This window comes from Meles meles, chromosome 5, assembly GCF_922984935.1.
Source record: "Meles meles chromosome 5, mMelMel3.1 paternal haplotype, whole genome shotgun sequence".
Taxonomy (NCBI): Eukaryota; Metazoa; Chordata; class Mammalia; order Carnivora; family Mustelidae; genus Meles; species Meles meles.
Window position 1 is genome coordinate 26,073,757 of NC_060070.1, and position 18,649 is coordinate 26,092,405.

At 38.1% G+C, this 18,649-nt stretch overlaps 1 protein-coding gene across 3 annotated transcripts in view; it reads left to right on the top strand.

Annotated features, from left to right (window-relative positions):
- ATG5 (autophagy related 5) overlaps positions 1-18,649 on the top strand; it is a 133,444-nt gene that overhangs the window by 44,963 nt on the left and 69,832 nt on the right. For all 3 annotated transcript variants that reach the window (XM_046006572.1, XM_046006571.1, XM_046006573.1), the window contains one exon: positions 2,561-2,723. In XM_046006572.1, the coding sequence (XP_045862528.1) occupies positions 2,561-2,723 (163 nt within the window). The remainder of the gene's footprint in view (positions 1-2,560; positions 2,724-18,649) is intronic.

Genomic DNA, 18,649 nt, shown 5'->3' on the forward strand with positions numbered 1-18,649 from the left:
ACCGTTTTGAGAGACCATAACTCCTTTTTTTCATAATCAGATTGTATACAGTTTTTAAGAAATTCTAACAGTACATAAGCTTAAATAGGTCACAAACGCAAACTACATGGAAATAATATTTTCTTTGGAATATGAACTTTCATATTTTTTACCATTCATACGTAACCAAAATAGACAATTAAATTAGCAGCATAGAGAACTGTAGAATATCCAAAAAAGCTACTCTAAATTAAGAGATCAAGTATAACAGTTAAAGTTTTCTTAAATAGAAATAATTGTTATAATGCTAATTCATTTGAATATAATAGAATTTATATGATGTACATTTTATTATTTATCCTGGTCAGGAAGTCAGGACAAATGCTTTCAGTCTAGCCTAAGCAAAGCAAATACAGTTGATTTTAAAGATGATTAAGGCATGGGACCCTCTCTCTGCCATCCATATCCTCTCCCATTGTTTAGTTTTGCCTTTCTCTCTCTCATATTCACCTTTTGCCTTTTCATTTTTACAGACTTTTATATTTTCTCATATTCTTTACCCTTGTGTGTCTGTGTCTGAAAACATCTACTGTCATTCTTTATGGATTTTTAGTTTAAGAGCACCATGAATCTAGAATCCCTTTGTACCTAGAGAGACAAGTTGTCTCAGCTGTTCCCCTCTCCTCCAGGCAGTTGTGACCAGTGGGTAGTTAAATAGTGGTTTCCCTTTTTACTCAGCAGATCTATGAGATCAGACCCTATTAAAACAGAAGGAGGGATGACTGATTCCATTTGCATCTCAAAAATATACTTTAGAGGGGCGCCTGGGTGGCTCAGTGGGTTAAGCCGCTGCCTTCGGCTCAGGTCATGATCTCAGGGTCCTGGGATCGAGTCCCGCATTGGGCTCTCTGCTCAGCGGAGAGCCTGCTTCCCTTCCTCTCTCTCTGCCTGCCTCTCTTGTGATTTCTCTCTGTCAAATAAATAAATAAAATCTTAAAAAAAATATATATATACTTTAGAAATAGCAATAGGTAGCCAAGTGCCTTTTCTTTTGGTAGAAGGGCATGTACTTAACTTTCCTAGTCATTCTGGCACTTTCCATTACTTGGATAATTTAATGTTGTCTGTTAATAGTGTCCAAATAGGCTATAACTAAATGCTTTTTTTCTGCCGTATTATTTGTCTCAGTTTTTATCAAAGGACTTAAAGAACCATGACTTTTTGGTAAAATAATGTTCAGATATAATTATCTTAAGTATTTAGGTCTTATGGAGGAAGTGGTATTGCGTAGTACTTAAAAACTGGGACTCCTGAGTCAGAATAATCCTAGCTTGACCACATATGACTCTGTCTGCTCTCTGAGCTTTTTAATTAACTAATTAATTTTTTTTAATCTATGAAATAACTACTTTTTACCTCAAGGATCATTACGAAGATGAAATTATATAGTCCATATAAAAAGCATTAGTGCAATGTCCATCATACAGTAATTGTTCAGTTAGTGTTGGCTCTTATTATTAATCTTTCTTTTTTCAGTGAAAAGAGCATTAGTCATCTCATTTACATAACCGCTTATCTGTCCAGTGATCATTGCTTCAACTGCCTAAAAGATTTAGTGTAGGTATAGGGTATAAATTTAGCTATTTGACCTTAAAAGCTACGTTTTTTTTTTTTAAATGATGGGAGTTATAGGGAACACGATCTTTTTTTTTTTAAAGATTTTATTTTATTTATTTGACAGAGAGAAATCACAAGAGAGGCAGGCAGAGAGAGAGGAAGGGAAGCAGGCTCTCCGCTGAGCAGAGAGCCCAATGCGGGACTCGATCCCAGGACCCTGAGATCATGACCTGAGCTGAAGGCAGCGGCTTAACCCACTGAGCCACCCAGGCGCCCCTAAAAGCTACGTTTTAAAGCTTAATCAGGGTCAAATTGACCTACAGCAAACTATACATGTTAAAATGTACACTTTGATAAGTTTATACTACAATTTATGTATTCATTTACCTATTGACATTTAGGATGTTTCCTGGCTTTTGGCTGTTACAAATAAAAACACTGTGAATATTCACACACAAGTCTTTGTGTGGACAGAGGTTTTTGTTCTCTTAGGTAATTACCTAGTTGTAGAATGACTGGTTCTGATGATAGGTATATGTTTACATTTTTAAAAAAAACTACTAAACTGTTTTCAAAGTGGTTGTCCTATTTTACATTGTCACTAGCAGTGTATGTCTGTTCCCTCCCACATTCTTGTCAGTATTAAATGGCCGATCACAAAGCTATTTTTAAAATTGTTACTCTTTCATATCTTTCTTTTATTTTTTTTTCTTTTATGTTGTTTTAAACTACATATCATTACATAAGAAGGATTATTTGGAAAAAGCACAAAATATGCCAGGCAGCTAAAGATTTTTAACTTAAAATTTAAAAAGTATTTGGAATTATACTTTAATCTCTTTTCTGGGAAGTTAACAGATGGTTTGCTAAAAATACTGGCTAACTGGGGGAGATACACTTCTTTAAGAAGCTATTTTTCTAATATGTGTACCTGTTTTATGTGTGTGTTTTTTTCTTTTGGTAGAGTTTTCCAGAAAAGGACCTTCTACACTGTCCATCTAAGGATGCAATTGAAGCTCATTTTATGTCTTGTGTGAAAGAAGCTGATGCATTAAAGCATAAAAGTCAAGTAATCAATGAAATGCAGAAGAAAGATCATAAACAGCTTTGGATGGGATTACAAAATGGTAAATATTGCAGTTTAATTTCTGACTACCACTTTATAAAGTATGAAATAACTATAATCCTGTGAGTAATTTGTACATCTTAGAATTGGTGGTACAAGTTTAAATTCCAGCCTCTACACACAAAATTTTGCAAAGAAGCTACCTTGTAGTAATTCCTTACATTGTACTACATCCTTCTCTTTATGGAGTTTCTAGCATTAGAGTTGCTTTGCCCATAACATCAGATGGTATAAACTTCCTGCATTTAGCTTCTGGAGAAAATGCCCTTATTGCTAGTCATGATCTTTCTAGAATTACAACTGAGTACCTTGTGTGCATACTAGAGTACCTCCCCTTAAGTAGGGTACAGACTCCAACACCTGCTTTCTCAGAGTACTAAGACTTGCTTTGTACTTGGATTCTGTCTCTCCTGGCTGGGATTTAGAAAATACATTCAAGGGAAAAGCTGAGAGGAATCTGCAGCTCCCTTCTATATTTTTCTTCTTTTAGAGATCCTAGCTCCTTAAATCTTGCCTGCATTGATTGTCTTCCAATGCCTTCAACACATTTGTCTTACTTACAGGTAGCCATTGTTTTGCATGGGTTCAGTATACATGAATTTCAGTTAATATGCTGTAGTTAAATAATACCAGGTCCTTAACAGAATGGTTCAAATTTCACTTGGTACTGTGTATTAACTGAAATTACATAAAGTATAAACTATATTGCTAACTCTTTAGTCCATGAGTCATTTAACAACAGAAACGCATCATGATCAAAGACCAGTCACATCACTTCTTTCAGTGTCTGTCAGTGAATCATCATTAGTCATCTGTTATTTAGTTTACCCACAGACAGCAAAGCATGTAGTTGTGTTGCCTCCTTGTCTCCAGATAAGCCCATATAACGTTTTATAAAATTGCATGATTGAGAGAGGTAATTGGCCAAGAAAGGTGAAAGTATGGCAAAGAAACAAAAAGTGATAATGCTGATAGCAGCATTTTACTAAAATAGTGGAATTATACAGGAAACTACTGACTGTGGGAAGGTTGACACTACCTCCTTTTGAGAGACTAGATATGCAGCCACAGGAAATTAGTGAAGGTGAACTTTTCCACATAAATGAGGTAGAGGTTGTGACAAAAAGGGTGAATTTATCCCAGAGAAAGTGATGCTGGCAAAAAACTTAGCATTAAAGGATCTCTCAGAGATATTTCATGACTTTGGAAATGCAAACAGTAACATGTTTGGAAATTGATCCAGACTTAGGAAGGAATATGACAGTTTGGCAAGGTTTAAGAAAGATGCTTCCTTGTAGGGTATTTGTCAAGAAAGGAAGCACTATTCAAACTGTGCTTCAAGTTTTTACAGAGCAGTAAATAAAGGGCTTGAATTCTCAGCGTTTCTAATGTTTTAAATTATAGTGTACTAAATACATTAGTTTTATTCATTTTCTTATACATTTATAACTGAGTTTTTAATGTTTGCACAATTTTTAAAGATCACACCATTGATTATTAAGATACTTTGCTTGGTTTCATGGTCGCTTTTCCAGCCCTGCACTATTGTGTAAAGCAAGGACTGCCTATGTTTTATCCATCTTTTATAGTTATTTTTGGATAGAGAATTAGTTCAATATAAGGTGAACTTTCATGGCAATAATTAGGAATAAAATAGAAGACCCACCTTCCCCCCAACCTGTCCCAGAAAAAAAACATAATTTTAAAAAAATGTGATCCATTTTTATCTTTTGGACTATATTGTCACCATGTCAAGGAGGAGTTTGTGATTATTTAGTATTAAAGTTTTGTCATGCAAAACAGGGCATTATCTGAGACTTCAGTAATGCAAAGGTATATATTTTATGACACTCTGTACTCTACATTAAATGTTCTCATTTCTTTTAAGTCTCTTAGATTTGAGTTTCATGGAGTTGGTCTTTAGTTTTATATTTGTGTGTCGAGGATTTCTAAATTAGATTACAAACTCTGCAAAGACAGGCCTTTGCCTCTTTTATCTTATTGAATATACAAATTCCTATTAAATAATTAAAAGAGTTTACAGCCCTTTAAGAAGGTGTACTTTTTCCTTTTTCTTGCTGGCTATTTGAAGATGAACTGAAATTTTAGGAGACTTGTGAATAAGATAACCTAAAAGGAAGAAGGCCAAATCTTATCAAGAAAGCAGGGATCTGGGGCGCCTGGGTGGCTCAGTGGGTTAAAGCCTCTGCTTTCGGCTCAGGTCATGATCCCAGGGTCCTGGGATCGAGCCCCGCATCGGGCTTTCTGCTCCGCGGGGAGCCTGCTTCCCTCCTCTCTCTCTTTGCCTGGCTCTCTGTCTACTTGTGAGCTCTCTCTGTCAAATAAATAAAATCTTAAAAAAAAAAAAGGAAAGAAAGCAGGGATCTGAGAATAATTGGCTTCAGAATTGAAGTAAATCACTTTAATTGGTATTTAAATAGGTGTTCTTGAAATCTATTGTGAGTGTGGTGAGTCTGCTATAGAGAGCTTTGGGATTCAGCAGAGGATTCTAAAAATGGCTGAAATATTTCACTTGGGGCATTGGAGGCTTGGACGTGGTGGGTGGTGGTTAAGAGTGTTCAGGGACACCTGGGTGGCACAGTCGGTTAAGCATTTGACTTGGTTTCAGCTCAGGTCGTAATCTCAGGTTCATTAGATCAAGCCCCGCATCAGCTCCGCTCTCAGTGCAGATCTCCTTGAGATTCTCTCTCCCTCTGCCCCTCTTTCATGCTCTCTCTCTCTCTCTCTCGCTCGCTCGCTCGCTCAAATAAATAAATAAATCTTTAAAAAGGGGGGGAAAAAGTTGTTTAGTCTCAGCTCTCCTAGCAGCTCCATAGGGCAACTCACTCAATCCCTTTGAGCTTCAGTTTCTGTATATGTAGAACAAGAGACTATCTGCTATGTTCTTTTATAGGTGTCCTGGAGGCTTTAACGAAACACTACTACAGTGTTTTTTTTTGTTGTTTTTTTGTTTTTTTTTCAAAGATTTTATTTATTTATTTGACAGACAGAAATCACAAGTAGACAGAGAGGCAGATGGAGAGAGAGGAGGAAGCAGGCTTTCTGCTGAACAGAGAGCCCGATGCGGGGCTCGATCCCAGGACCCTGAGATCATGACCTGAGCCGAAGACAGGGGCTTTAACCCACAGAGCCACGCAGGCGCCCCAACACTACTAGAGTTTATGTGAAAGTGCACGAAAGGAAGTAAAGCTGTTTCGATAAAAAGAATTGTTGAGAAGTCATGTTGGAGACCCTAGAACAGGGGTTAGCAAACTATGATCATGGGCCAGCCACCTTTTTTGTAAATAAATGAATATTTGTTAGAACCCTTCCACACCCATTTATTTGTGTATTGCCTGTGACTGCTTTCATGCTGTTGTAGCGGAGTTAAATAGTTCTAACAGAGACCATGTGGCCCACAACTTACAATATTTACTGTCTGACGCTCTTAGAAAACACTTGGCAGCTCATAGAAGGTTGACCAGACCAACAGCTCATATTTATCATTGACCTAAAGCATGAGTTGAAATGTCACATTCAGAACTTGGTATAACGACTTAGTCTGAGTATAACTTAATTATTGGACGTAGTCTAATACCTGCATTGCTGTTTTTTGGCCTAATATTCCTTTTTTCCTGTTTTTGTCTTAGCACCTATTCTTTCTTACATATACAACTGTTTTAAAGTTAGCATTGCTAAGTTTAATTTTGTTAAATTAAAAAAATTTATTAAATTACTTTTCCAAATTTAGTTTCATTAAATCTGACTTAAAATGGTATGCGGTTAAAATGTACTTTATTCCATTTTTATTTTTAGCTATACATTTTTTTTCGTAGCTGTTATTGTTTGTATTGGTAGTGATTGAGGTTACACTCAAAATCTTATGTGTAGGGTACCCTGTGGGTACTGGAGACCTTGGTAGTTTATTTGTTCTACTTTTAAAAAACTAAAATATTCATTTAGGAAATTTTTAACTACGTAAATGTTGTTGCTAGAAGATATATTTTGGGGGCATCTGGGTGGCTAAGTCAGTGAAGTGTCTGCCTTTGGCTCAGGTCATCATCCCAGGGGCCTGGGATTGAGCTTGCTTCTCCACTCTCCCACTGCCTGCTGTTCCTCCTGCTTGTGCTCTCTCTCTTTGTCAAATAAATAAAATCTTTAAAACAAAACAGAGGCACTTGGATGGCTCAGTTGGTTAAGCATCTGCCTTTGGCCCAGGTCATGATCCCAGAATCCAGAATCGAGCCCCGCGTTGGGGGGTCCCTGCTCAGTGGGACTGTACTTCTCTTCCCCTGGCCCCGCAGATGGTGTGCTCACTCATACACTTTCACACGTGCACGCAAAAATAATAAAATCTTTTTAAAAAAGAATATATTTTGGGATAAAAGACTGAATGTTACCTACATTAAAGTAAATTGGTGAAAGGTGGGTGTAGTATTCCTTCTGCCTAAAATGCCCTTTCCATCTTTTTGTCTAATTCCTACTTATGTTTTAATGTGCATCTCCATTGTCACCTACTATGTGAAGCTTTCTTTTTAAAATTTTTTTAGGCAACAAATATTTATAGAACATCTAATATGAGCCTTGACACTCTGCTAGGAGTTCGTGATCAGCAGTGATAAAACAGACATGCACTCTGTGTTTATGGAGCTATGGTGGCATGGAGGCAGAATTAGCCATATTTTCATGTTGTCATGCCACCTTGTCCATTTATATGCATTTTTGCTCTCATATTTTACCACACTCTAGTATAGTTATGGTTTATGTCATTCTACTAGAATATAAATTTTTCCTGGTTAGAGTGTAGTGTACATTTTTGAATCCCTAGCACCAAGTATAGTCTTAGGCATAGAGCAGATAAAACAAATACTAACTGAATGACTATTTTATTCCTTTTTAATACTGTAAGGAAGTAAGGTTAACAGCCTTTTATAAATAGTTTAATACTATGTATTAAAGTAATAGAGGAAGTGTTTTGTTTGAATTTATTTATGGAAATCCAAAGGAAGGTCTTATTAATTTGTGAATGCAAAGATACTTCACCTTTTGGTTTGTCTAATTGTAAATTGGTCAGAGTTGAGGCATAGCAGATGGTAAATGTATTTCATTCAGAACTGCACCTGTAGATCGTAACAACTAAACAACAATTTAAAGAGTTTTTGAATACTTTCAAATGCTAATTTTAATTTTTCAGATCTGTGTGAAAGAGAAATAAGAAAAACTTTTGAAACCAAGAAAACTCATTTAAGACATACTGTGCCTTTCAGTGTTTTTTATGGGTTTTCATTTTAGATATAAAAGTATTTAAGGTCCCTGTGAAACCAAGTTAGTGACCACAAAAAAGTAAAGAAAGTAACATTTTTATCATTTATGAGGCTGTTACCACCTCACGTGCAAGCTCTTTTCTATTAAATGTCAATAGGCTGTTTTTCTTATAAGCAAGAGATTTAAAGAAATCTCTAAAAAATATTTTTAACATAATATATGACTTAGTTTTTAGCCTTGGTTTTTTGAGTATACTAAAAAAGATAGCATTAAATAAATTCCCTAGTCCTTCAGTCAATTATTTGGTAGTGTACCATTTTAACATAAAACTGGTTTCTAAGAGGAAAGTGATTCATGAAGGGTGATTTTTACAACAAGTCATAATATTTTGAAAATACTTTTGTTTGCTAGGTGATATAAAAGACAATCATAATGATTTTATCTCTTTAGAAGCTTGTATGATAAAGACAGTTGGGTTGTAATTTCATTGCTTTGTTTTTATCAGTTGCATATAGTAGATTCAGTGTTGGACGGACAATCTGTTGGTCTAAGAAGGATCTAATATTTAACTCATATCAGTTGTGTGGTCTGGCAGATTACTTTCCTCTGTAAGCTGGAGTTCCTTTTAAATGAATGTGCTGACTTCCTGAGTCTTGGATTCAAGGACTATAAAGTGGTGATCCCATATACTTGCATTCTTATGATTAGATGTTTTCAACTGATTCAGAAGGATTTCTTGGAAGAAGAATTACTATTGATAATCTCTCTCTCCCTCTGCTCCCTCTTTCTTCCATCACCTTCTCTCCTTCCTCTTACCTTTTCCCATTTCCCTGTTCCCTTCATCCCTCTCCCTTTTTCTCTCTCCCTCTCCCGGTGTCCCCTTGAAGCAGGACTTAAGTGAAAGATAACTTCCCAGAAATAAGTGTGGTATCATAGAAGGAGTACTAAAACAGAGAGAGAAGAGATTTTAAGACTCAGCTCTGTATCTTGAAGCTTTAGTTTCTGTGATTTTGTTACAGTGTCAGATATTGTTCTAGATGTAGGTGGTATGGAAGGAGGTTCCTAAGTAGAACCTTCAACCTTTTTTCTGTATGAAAGGTCTCTATTTGGTAAGCTTTCTATTTGTGTGTTTTTTTTTAAATATATTTATTTATTTATTTGACAAAGACAAAGTGAGAGAGGGAAGGCAAGAGAGGGAGTGGGAGAGGGAGAAGCAGGCTTCCTGATGAGCGGGGAGCCTGATGCGGGTTGAAAGCAGACGCTCAGAGGACTGAGCCACCCAGGCACCCGTTTGTCTTTAGCAAAAGATTTTTAGGGGCACCTGGGTGGCTCAGTGGGTTAAGCCTCTGTCTTCAGCAGCTCAGGTCATGATCTCGGGGTCCTGGGATCGAGCCCCGCATTGGGCTCTCTGCTCAGCAGGGAACTTTCCCGCGCTCTCTCTCTGCCTGCCTCTCTACCTACTTGTGATCTCTCTCTGTGTCAAATTAGTAAATAAAATCTTAAAAAAAAAAAAGAAAGAAAGAAAAGATTTTTACCAGTCATGAGAACACTGAGCCTCCATTGTATAAATAAGAGCAGAGAGAAAAGTATAATGAAGCCCCACTACGTGTCACCGAGCCTCAGCAGTTAGCAATATGTGGCCAGTCTGGTTTCATCTATTATTTCTCACCCCTCCCCTACACTGGGTTTATAGGAATTTTTTTCTTTCATCCAGTGCCACCAGTATTGCTTATAGATTTATATCCTTCATAGATTTTATACTCTGATATTTAATCAAGTCTTGGAAACAACATTCATTATAGGAGAGTCATGCCCAGATAGTTTGGTTCAGTCCGTTTGGTAGTTTGGTTCAGTCAGTTGTAAGAATCTGCCAGGCACGGAGGCCACTGGGGTGCATGTGACAGGCATGGCCCTTCCTTCAGAGTTTACAGTCTACTAGGGGAATGAGACGTTAAACAGCCTCTAAATAATTATTACATTTAGAGCTTGAGTTGTAGAGGAAGGAAGAAGGGATAGAGAGCAGGGTGGTGGTGATGAAAGCGTTCCAGGCACAGGGAATGATCTGGGTTAGGCAGAGAAGCAGAAAAGAGCTTCTGAGAACTTAGAGGAGACCATTCTGACTAGAGCATGGTAATCAAGATTGAGAGTGGAAAGTAGCAAACAGTACAAATTCAGCCTGGCAGTGCAAATTAGAGTGAGACCCTATCTATCCAGGGCTTTTTATAGGCTATTTTAATGATATTGAACTTAATCGTGGAATAGATAGGGGACCACTGAAAGATTTTAAGCAAGAATACGACAGAGTCAGATTTTCTTTTTAAAGGCATCTCTTTGAATGCAGTATGGTTAATGAATTCAAAGAGAGCAAACATGGAATTAAAAGACCACTAGGAGTCCATTCCAGTGGTTAGGTGAGACATGGTAATTGTTTATAAATGATGGCCTAGAGGATAGGGAGAAGTAGGTGGATTTGAGAAATATTTGAGATACAGAATTGTTAAGACTGAGTATTTGGTTGACTGTAACAAGTAATAGAATGGGAGCTGTCAAAGTTGATTCCTAGATGTTGCAGAAACTAGTGAGCGCGCCTAACTAGTTTTATGCAGCTTACACATATTATCCAAAAGTAGATCTTTGCTGTTTTGTTACATTTAAAATACCACTTTTTAATGCCCAGTCCCTTAATACAATTAAAATTTTTTTTAAAGATTTTATTTTTAAGTAATCTCTACACCCAGCGTGGGGCTTGAGGCCACAACCCCAAGATCACGAGAGGATCAAGAGTCTTACCCTCTACCAACTGAGCCAGCCAGGCACCCCTCCTTAATGCTGTTATAAAAGGGAATGTAGGTCACTTTGATGCCATACGTATTTTAAAATGTCGCCTGATTTCTGCTAATACTGTTTTGCTTTCTGAATGCTGAAAAACAAAATTTTGCTTACAGTTGACAGCAGGCTTACTAGCTGATAACATCCACTCATACTTTTCAGTTGAAATATTCGCCTGTCTCCTTATCTCAGCCATCTCTCCCGTTCTCCATTGTTTTGTAAAATTTTTGGTTTGGCTTTGTAATCTTTTTAGTTCTTTTAATGTCTTCTGAAGTAATTCTCCTTTATGTGAAGACTTGCATTAACTTAAAGCAGCATACCTACAAAAGCAGAGTAGCTATGTTATTTCTGAGCCTATTGAGGGATTTTCATTTCAGCTCCATTTTTTCACTTTCTTCTTTGAAGATCATTCTGTGTTGGAGAGGATGGAAGCTAAACAGAAGTCCAATAGTTGAGCTTTCTCTCTGTCTCTTACGATACTGCCTTCCCCAATAATGTTTTCCTTCTTTGCCAGACATTGTTTAGGAAGTTCATTTTGCCTTTCTTATTTTTTTATAAGCCTCATCTTAGGCTTGGTGTTGGCCTTCCTGCTACTCTTTTTTTTTTTTTTTTTTTAAAGATTTTATTTGACATCGAGAGAGAGAGAGAGATCACAAGGGATCAGAGAGGCAGGCAGAGAGAGAGAGAGAGGGAAGCAGGCTCCCTGCCGAGCAGAGAGCCCGATGTGGGACTGGATCCCAGGACCCTGAGATCATGACCTGAGCGGAAGGCAGCAGCTTAACCCACTGAGCCACCCAGGGGCCCCTTCCTGCTACTCTTTTTTTTTTTTTTTTTTAATTTTTTTTTAATTTAATTTTTTTTTTAAAGATTTTATTTATTTATTTGACAGAGAGAGATCACAAGTAGGCAGAGAGGCAGGCAGAGAGAGTGAGAGGGTAACAGGCTCCCTTCAGAGCAGAGAGCCGGACGTGGGACTCGATCCCAGGACCCTGAGATCATGACCTGAGCCAAAGGCAGCAGCTTAAACCACTGAGCCACCCAGGCGCCCCGCTTCCTGCTACCTTAACATGTTCCTTTTATTAGGGTTCTCCAGAGAACCAATTTCAAGAATATATACATAAGGGTGCCTGGGTGGCTAAGTCGTTGGGCGTCTCTCTGCCTTCAGCTCGGGTCATGATCCCCGTGTTCTGGGATGGAGCCCTGCATCAGGCTCCCTTCTCGGTGGGAAGCCTGCTTCTCCCTCTCCCACTCCCCCTGCTTGTGTTCCCTCTCTTGCTGTCTCTCTCTCTCTCTCTGCCAAATGAATAAAATCTTTTCTTAAAAAAAGAATATATACATAAAAGGAGATTTATTATGGGAAGTTGGGTTATGTGATTGTGGGAGCTTAGAAATACCATGATTTGCCTTCTACAAGTTGGAAATCTGAGAAAGCCAGTCATGTAATTCAATCTGAGATAGAAGTCCTGAGAAACCAGGGGAGCCAGTGGTATAAATTCTAGTCTGATGGCATGAGAAGATGAAATGAGTTGTCTCAGCTCAATGCGTGGGCAGGAAAAGAGTGAATTCCTTCTTCTTCCTTCCCCTTCCTTTTGTTCTGTATAGGTCCTCAACCGATTAGGTGATGCTCACCCACATCAAGGTGGACAGTCTACTGAAAGTTCACCTATTCAATTACTGATCTCATCTGGAAACACTCTCACAGTCATACCCAGAAATAATGTTTAATCTAGGCATTCCATGACTAGTCAAGTTGACCCATAAGATTAACTATCACATTCCTGATAAAACTTGGTCCATGTTTTATGGGTGTCATTTTAATGTTAATTCTTTGAGTTCATTTAGTTACTGTTACTGAATCTATGCTGGAGATAAAGCAGTGAACAGAACAGACTGAAATTCATACCCTTATGCAACCAAAATTATTGTGGGGGAGAACAGATGTGGTGTGTGTGTATCTAGTATATCTGTATATATATATGTATAAAATATTTCTATGTGTCACATGATAAGTGCTATGGGAGAAAAGTAAAGCAAGGAAATATGAGAAAGAACTGTATTGGAATAGGGCATTGCTATTTTGAATAGAATGGTCATGGAAGGTCTCACTGATTTTGTGACATTAAGTATAGATCTGAGGTAGCACTATGTGTTTATCTAGGGTTAATACCTTCCTAGGAGAAGGAACAGCAAGGGCAAAGCCTTGAGGTAGGAGAATGCTATGCAGTTTCGAAGAATCTAACCCTATTTATAGCTTTTTGAAGTTAAAGATAACGTAAGGTTTGTTTTTTTTTCTAGGATACCCCTTCTTCTCTAGTCTTCTTGTCATATTTTCCCTCTACCTTTATAGTCTAACTTTTTTTTTTTAACATTCTTTGTAACAAAAATGATACTTTTTTTTATATCTACTTCTTTTCATAAGTCTCCTGGGACAGAAAGCATCCTTTTGATAGTTGATTTTACACTATTTCAAAAACAATAAACAAAGTGTTAAGAATAGCTGCAAGGGGGGATTGGACCTATTTATATTAAGGTGGTTAGGGAAGACCTCTTTGAAGAGATAATATTTAACCTGAAATCTTAAGGATGGGAGAAAACCAATCATTTAAGGGAATAACGTGTTTCAAGGACATGAGGCAGCAAAGAGTCTGGTATGTTTTAAGGAACCAAAAGAAGGCCACTGTGTCTTGGAAAATAGTGACCAAGAGGGAAGGGTGACATGAGATGAGATTGGAGAGATGGGAAAGAGCTAGATGATGTAGGGCAATGAAAATAATTCAGTTGTTAAGTGCAATGGGAAGCCTTTGGAGAATTTTTAAGCAAGAGTGATGAGATGCAAAAATGATTAAGAGCATTATTTTCTGAATAGAGAATGGACAAGAAGGAGCCACAATGGGAATTGGAGAGGCCACAGCAGTAGGTCCAGGTATCAGATGATGGTGGCCTCTAGGGTGATGATGGTTAGAGATGGAGAAAAGTCACTAAATTTGGGGTTTGTTCTGAAGGTAGAATGGACAGAATCTATTACTAGGTTGGTTATAAGTTTAGGGTGAAAAAAAGGGAAAGAATCATTTCTGGATTCCAACCGGGATATCTAGATGGATAGTGCTGCTTGATACTGTGATATGAAATAACTAGATGGAGAATAGGTTTTGGTTGGGGAAGAAAGCCATTGAGAAGGTAAACTTTGAGGCTGAAAGTTTGAGATATCTCTGAGACACTGATGTAGAGATATATTGCGAGGTAGAGAGGTATTGCTAGAGTTAAGTATTGTGACTGTGTCAGTAGATGGAGGTGGCTTGATAAATTTGAATTGAATGCTGCAGCTTCTAATTTCATACTGGTTTACTTTTATAAGTACATCTTTATTATTTCATCTTTAAGGATATGACGGTTAATGTTCCCAGTGCTATAAGGCAGTGAAATATGGAGCAATTCCATATATTCCTGATGTTTGGTGGTTCTTTATACCCACTGTGCTGACTTAGTCATTTCCATTGTTTTGCCTGCAATACAAGAAGGTGAGTGAGTTAAAGCTGTGTGTGTGGCATTCAGGAATCTACAACTTTGTAAGAAAGTTGCTTAAAGCAAATTATTAACCTGCTTAAGCACTCAGTTGAATTTTACTGTGGAACAGATGTGCATTTTACTCTATTACGTCTTTTAAATCAGTCTCTGTGTTCTACTTTCTGTAATTAAAAATGATGGAAATCTGAGAAGTTTATGTATTTGTGTTTTAATGTAAAGCTATACAGATACTTTGTTAGACTTCTGGAGAAAGATTGCTCATGAAATTACATGATTTAAATGAATAAGTAAATTTGGTAATAATTTGGATCATAGCCTCTTACAGTTCTTTGGGTAGACTTGGCAGTGAACATCATGGACAGTAAAACTTGGTGAAAACATTTAGACAGTTATTTCATAATATGCTACACATTATCCTAACATAAGTTTATTGGAAAGAGTCCATTAATAACAGTGAATGGTTGTATGTCCCAGAGTTCACCAGTGGTAGGGAATATATTTTGCATATGAGATGCAGTTGATATGTGTATAAATCTGTATAACTAAGTTGATTGTCTAAACTCAGATTAATAATTGAAAATACTTTTAGTGATTTTTAGTGTTATAGGAACACAAAGATTTGGTTTGTAATGTCCTTTTAATTTCAAACCATCTACGGTAAAATGACTACTTCATCGTATCTTTTATTTGTATTTGATCTAGTTAAAAAACTTTCTTAAGGGGCGCCTGGGTGGCTCAGTGGGTTAAGCCGCTGCCTTCGGCTCAGGTCATGATCTCAGGGTCCTGGGATCGAGCCCCACATCGGGCTCTCTGCTCGGCAGGGAGCCTGCTTCCCTCTCTCTCTCTCTGCCTGCCTCTCTATTTACTTGTGATCTCTCTCTGTCAAATAAATAAATAAAATATTAAAAAAAAAAACTTTCTTAAAATTTATTCCTCCTAACATACTGTCATTTTTCCCCTGTAAAGTCAGTGTGGGAGGGTTTAAGAAGCTTTTCTTCCACTTCCACTTAGTATAGAGGAAATGCAAGCAAACATCTGTCTCATAAATGATTTTCACTGTTGGAGTCATGGCCTTACATGTCATTACTATTTAAATTTATAACACAGTTCCTCTTAAAAAAAGAAAATTACACAATACAGGTATATATGCATTTGTAGTTTAACTTAATTTGTTTTTAAATGAATATTTTGTTTTGAAACTTAAGAATTTCATGATTTAAGGGAACAGAAAACCTCAGAGGTACTTATTTTCCTAATTTTTTGTTTTGTCCATTAGCTCATTACTTTTCTTAAGAGTACTATTTCTCAAAGTGTAGACAGTTGGGTCAGAAGCATCAGCATAATATAGGAACAGATTAGCCATGTACCCTAGACCAACTGAATCACAAACTCTGGGGTCCCAACAAAAGGTCCCAGCAACCTTATGGTTCCATAAGCCCTCCAGGTGATTGAGATGCACTAAAGTTTGAAAATTTCAGTTCTCTGGAGTGGGATTTCTCAACCTCAGCAATATAGATATTTTGGAGTGGGTAATTCTTTGATGTTGGGGCAGTGGCAGGGAGGGAGCTACCTTGTGCATTGTGGGGTGTTTGGAGCATTCCTGGTCTTTGTACCCACTCACTAGATGTCAGTAACACACTACTCCCCACTCTCTATCATGACATTAAAAAATATCTCCAGAAAAAGTGCTCCACATCACTCGGCATTAGGGAAATACAAATCAAAACCACAATGAGATATCACCTCACACTAGTCAGAATAGCTAAAATTAACAAGTCAGGAAATGACAGATGCTGGCAAGGATGCGGAGAAAGGGGAACCCTCCTACACTGTTGGTGGGAATGCAAGCTGGTGCAACCACTCTGGAAAACAGCATGGAGGTTCCTCAGAATGTTGAAAATAGAACTACCCTATGACCCAGCAATTGCACTACTGGGTATTTACCCTAAAGATACAAATGTAGTGATCCGAAGGGACACGTGCACCCGAATGTTTATAGCAGCAATGTCTACAATAGCCAAACTATGGAAAGAACCTAGATGTCCATCAACAGATGAATGGATAAAGAAGATGTGGTATATATACACAATGGAATACTATGCAGCCATCGAAAGAAATGAAATCTTGCCATTTGCAATGACGTGGATGGAACTAGAGGGTATCATGCTTAGTGAAATAAGTCAATCAGAGAAAGACAGCTATCATATGATCTCCCTGATATGAGGATGTGGAGATGCAACATGGGGGGTTAGGGGGATAGGAGAAGAATAAATGAAAGAAGATGGGATTGGGAGGGAGACAAACCATAAGTGACTCTTAATCTCACAAAACAAACTGAGGGTTGCTAGGGGGAAGGGGGGTTGGGAGCGGGGAAGGGGGGTTATGGACATTGGGGAGGGTATGTGCTATGGTGAGTGCTGTGAAGTGTGTAAACCCGGCAATTCACAGACCTGTACCCCTATGGATAAAAATACATTATATGTTTATTTAAAAAATAAGAAATAAATTTAAAAATTAAAAAAAAATATCTCCAGACATGGCAAAATAGCCCCCTAGGGACAAACTGACCCATTTGAAAACTACTGCTCTCGAGAGAAGTGATACAGAGGTAATGGGGCAAACTGCTTCTCTAGAGTAGCAGGGATCACTTATCGAATACCCAGTTTCTGTGCTGGGCACTTCACATGAATTATCATTGTCGCCGGAGCAGCCTTGCAAGATAGGTTTGAAAGTCTGTCGGCTGGGCCAGCCCATTTATGAAGTTTCTCTTCTGTTTCGTGAGCCCTACCCTTGAGAACTAGGATGTTTAGTTGTTACAAGGACTCATTTAGGGTGTATTTGGAACAAAAGGAGTTTGGCATGTAAATGAATTAAGAGTTATTTATTTATTTATTTTTTAAAAGATTTTATTTATTTATTTGACAGACAAAGATCACAAGTAGGCAGAGAGGCAGGCAGGGAGAGAGGAGGAAGCAGACTCCCTGCTGAGCAGAGAGCCTGATGCGGGGCTCCATCCCAGGACCGTGGGATCATGGCCTGAGCCGAGGGCAGAGGCTTTAACCCACTGAGCCACCCAGGCGCCCCGAATTAAGAGTTATTTAACCAGTTATCTCTTCTTATCTGTAAACCTAGCCATGTGAACTTCTTATTGTAACACTTAGCCATCATTATTTCTGGATGGCGATTATTGTACTTTTGCTATAGTGACTATTGAATGACAAATCAATAGCATGCTGTCATTTCAGTGAGACTAATTGTGCTTACATTTTTAAAATAACACGTGTTTTCTATATTTTTCCTTTTCCCTCTTTCGCTTCTTTCCATCTCCCTCTCCAGCTCTCTGTGGGGCATTTGATGTCGTTCTGCATATCTTTGCACTTCTTCCCCTCTCTCTTACCTCTCTTTTAATTTGACCTCGTCTCTGACCCATTCCTTCATTATCTTTTTAGGGTCTGAATGGCCAGGTAGTTAGATTTTTGTTGAACAGTTTGTAAATGATGCCAACCAGTGTGTTACCTGTTCCCAGATACCTCTTTCATGCACTTTTTAAAAAATGTTTTATTGATTTATTTAACAGAGAGATCACAAGTAGGGAGAGAGGCAGGCGGAGGGTGGGGGGGTGGTGGGAAGCAGGCTCCCCGCTGAGCAGAGAGCCCCATGCGGGGCTCGATCCTAGGACCCTGAGAGCATGACCTGAGCTGAAGGCAGAGGTGCCTTCTAACACCCACTGCACTTTTTTTATTTTAAAGATTTATTTATTTATTTATTTATTTATTTATTTGACAGAGATCACAAGTAGGCAGAGAGGCAGGCAGAGAGAGAAGGAAGCAGGCTCCCTGCTGAGCAGAGAGCCTGATGCGGGGCTCCATCCCAGGACCCTGGGATCATGGCCTGAGCCAAAGGCAGAGGCTTTAACCCACTGAGCCACCCAGGTGCCCCTTTCATTCACTTTTTAACAAAGACCTAGAAATTACTTTATTGAAGATTTCAGAGTTTCAAGCCCCTTCTCCCCCACACTCCCACCCCCATCCCCATGACTTTCTGTTTACTCTGTTTCTGCCTGTGCTGACCTGTTTGGATTAGTGGCTGTGGTAATGAGTTTTGGATGTCAGAATTCTGTGTATTAATGATTTAGTCCTTTCTTGAACCAAAGAAGTGAGTATGGCTCTATAGCATTGCTAATTTATTATTCATTGCGTGTCTCTTCTCTTGTATCTCATTAGAAACTGTAAAAGATTCAGAAATTCTTTTATGTGAAAATCACATTTAAATGTTATTAAACTATTCCAGTGTTTTTCTGTTTGTTTG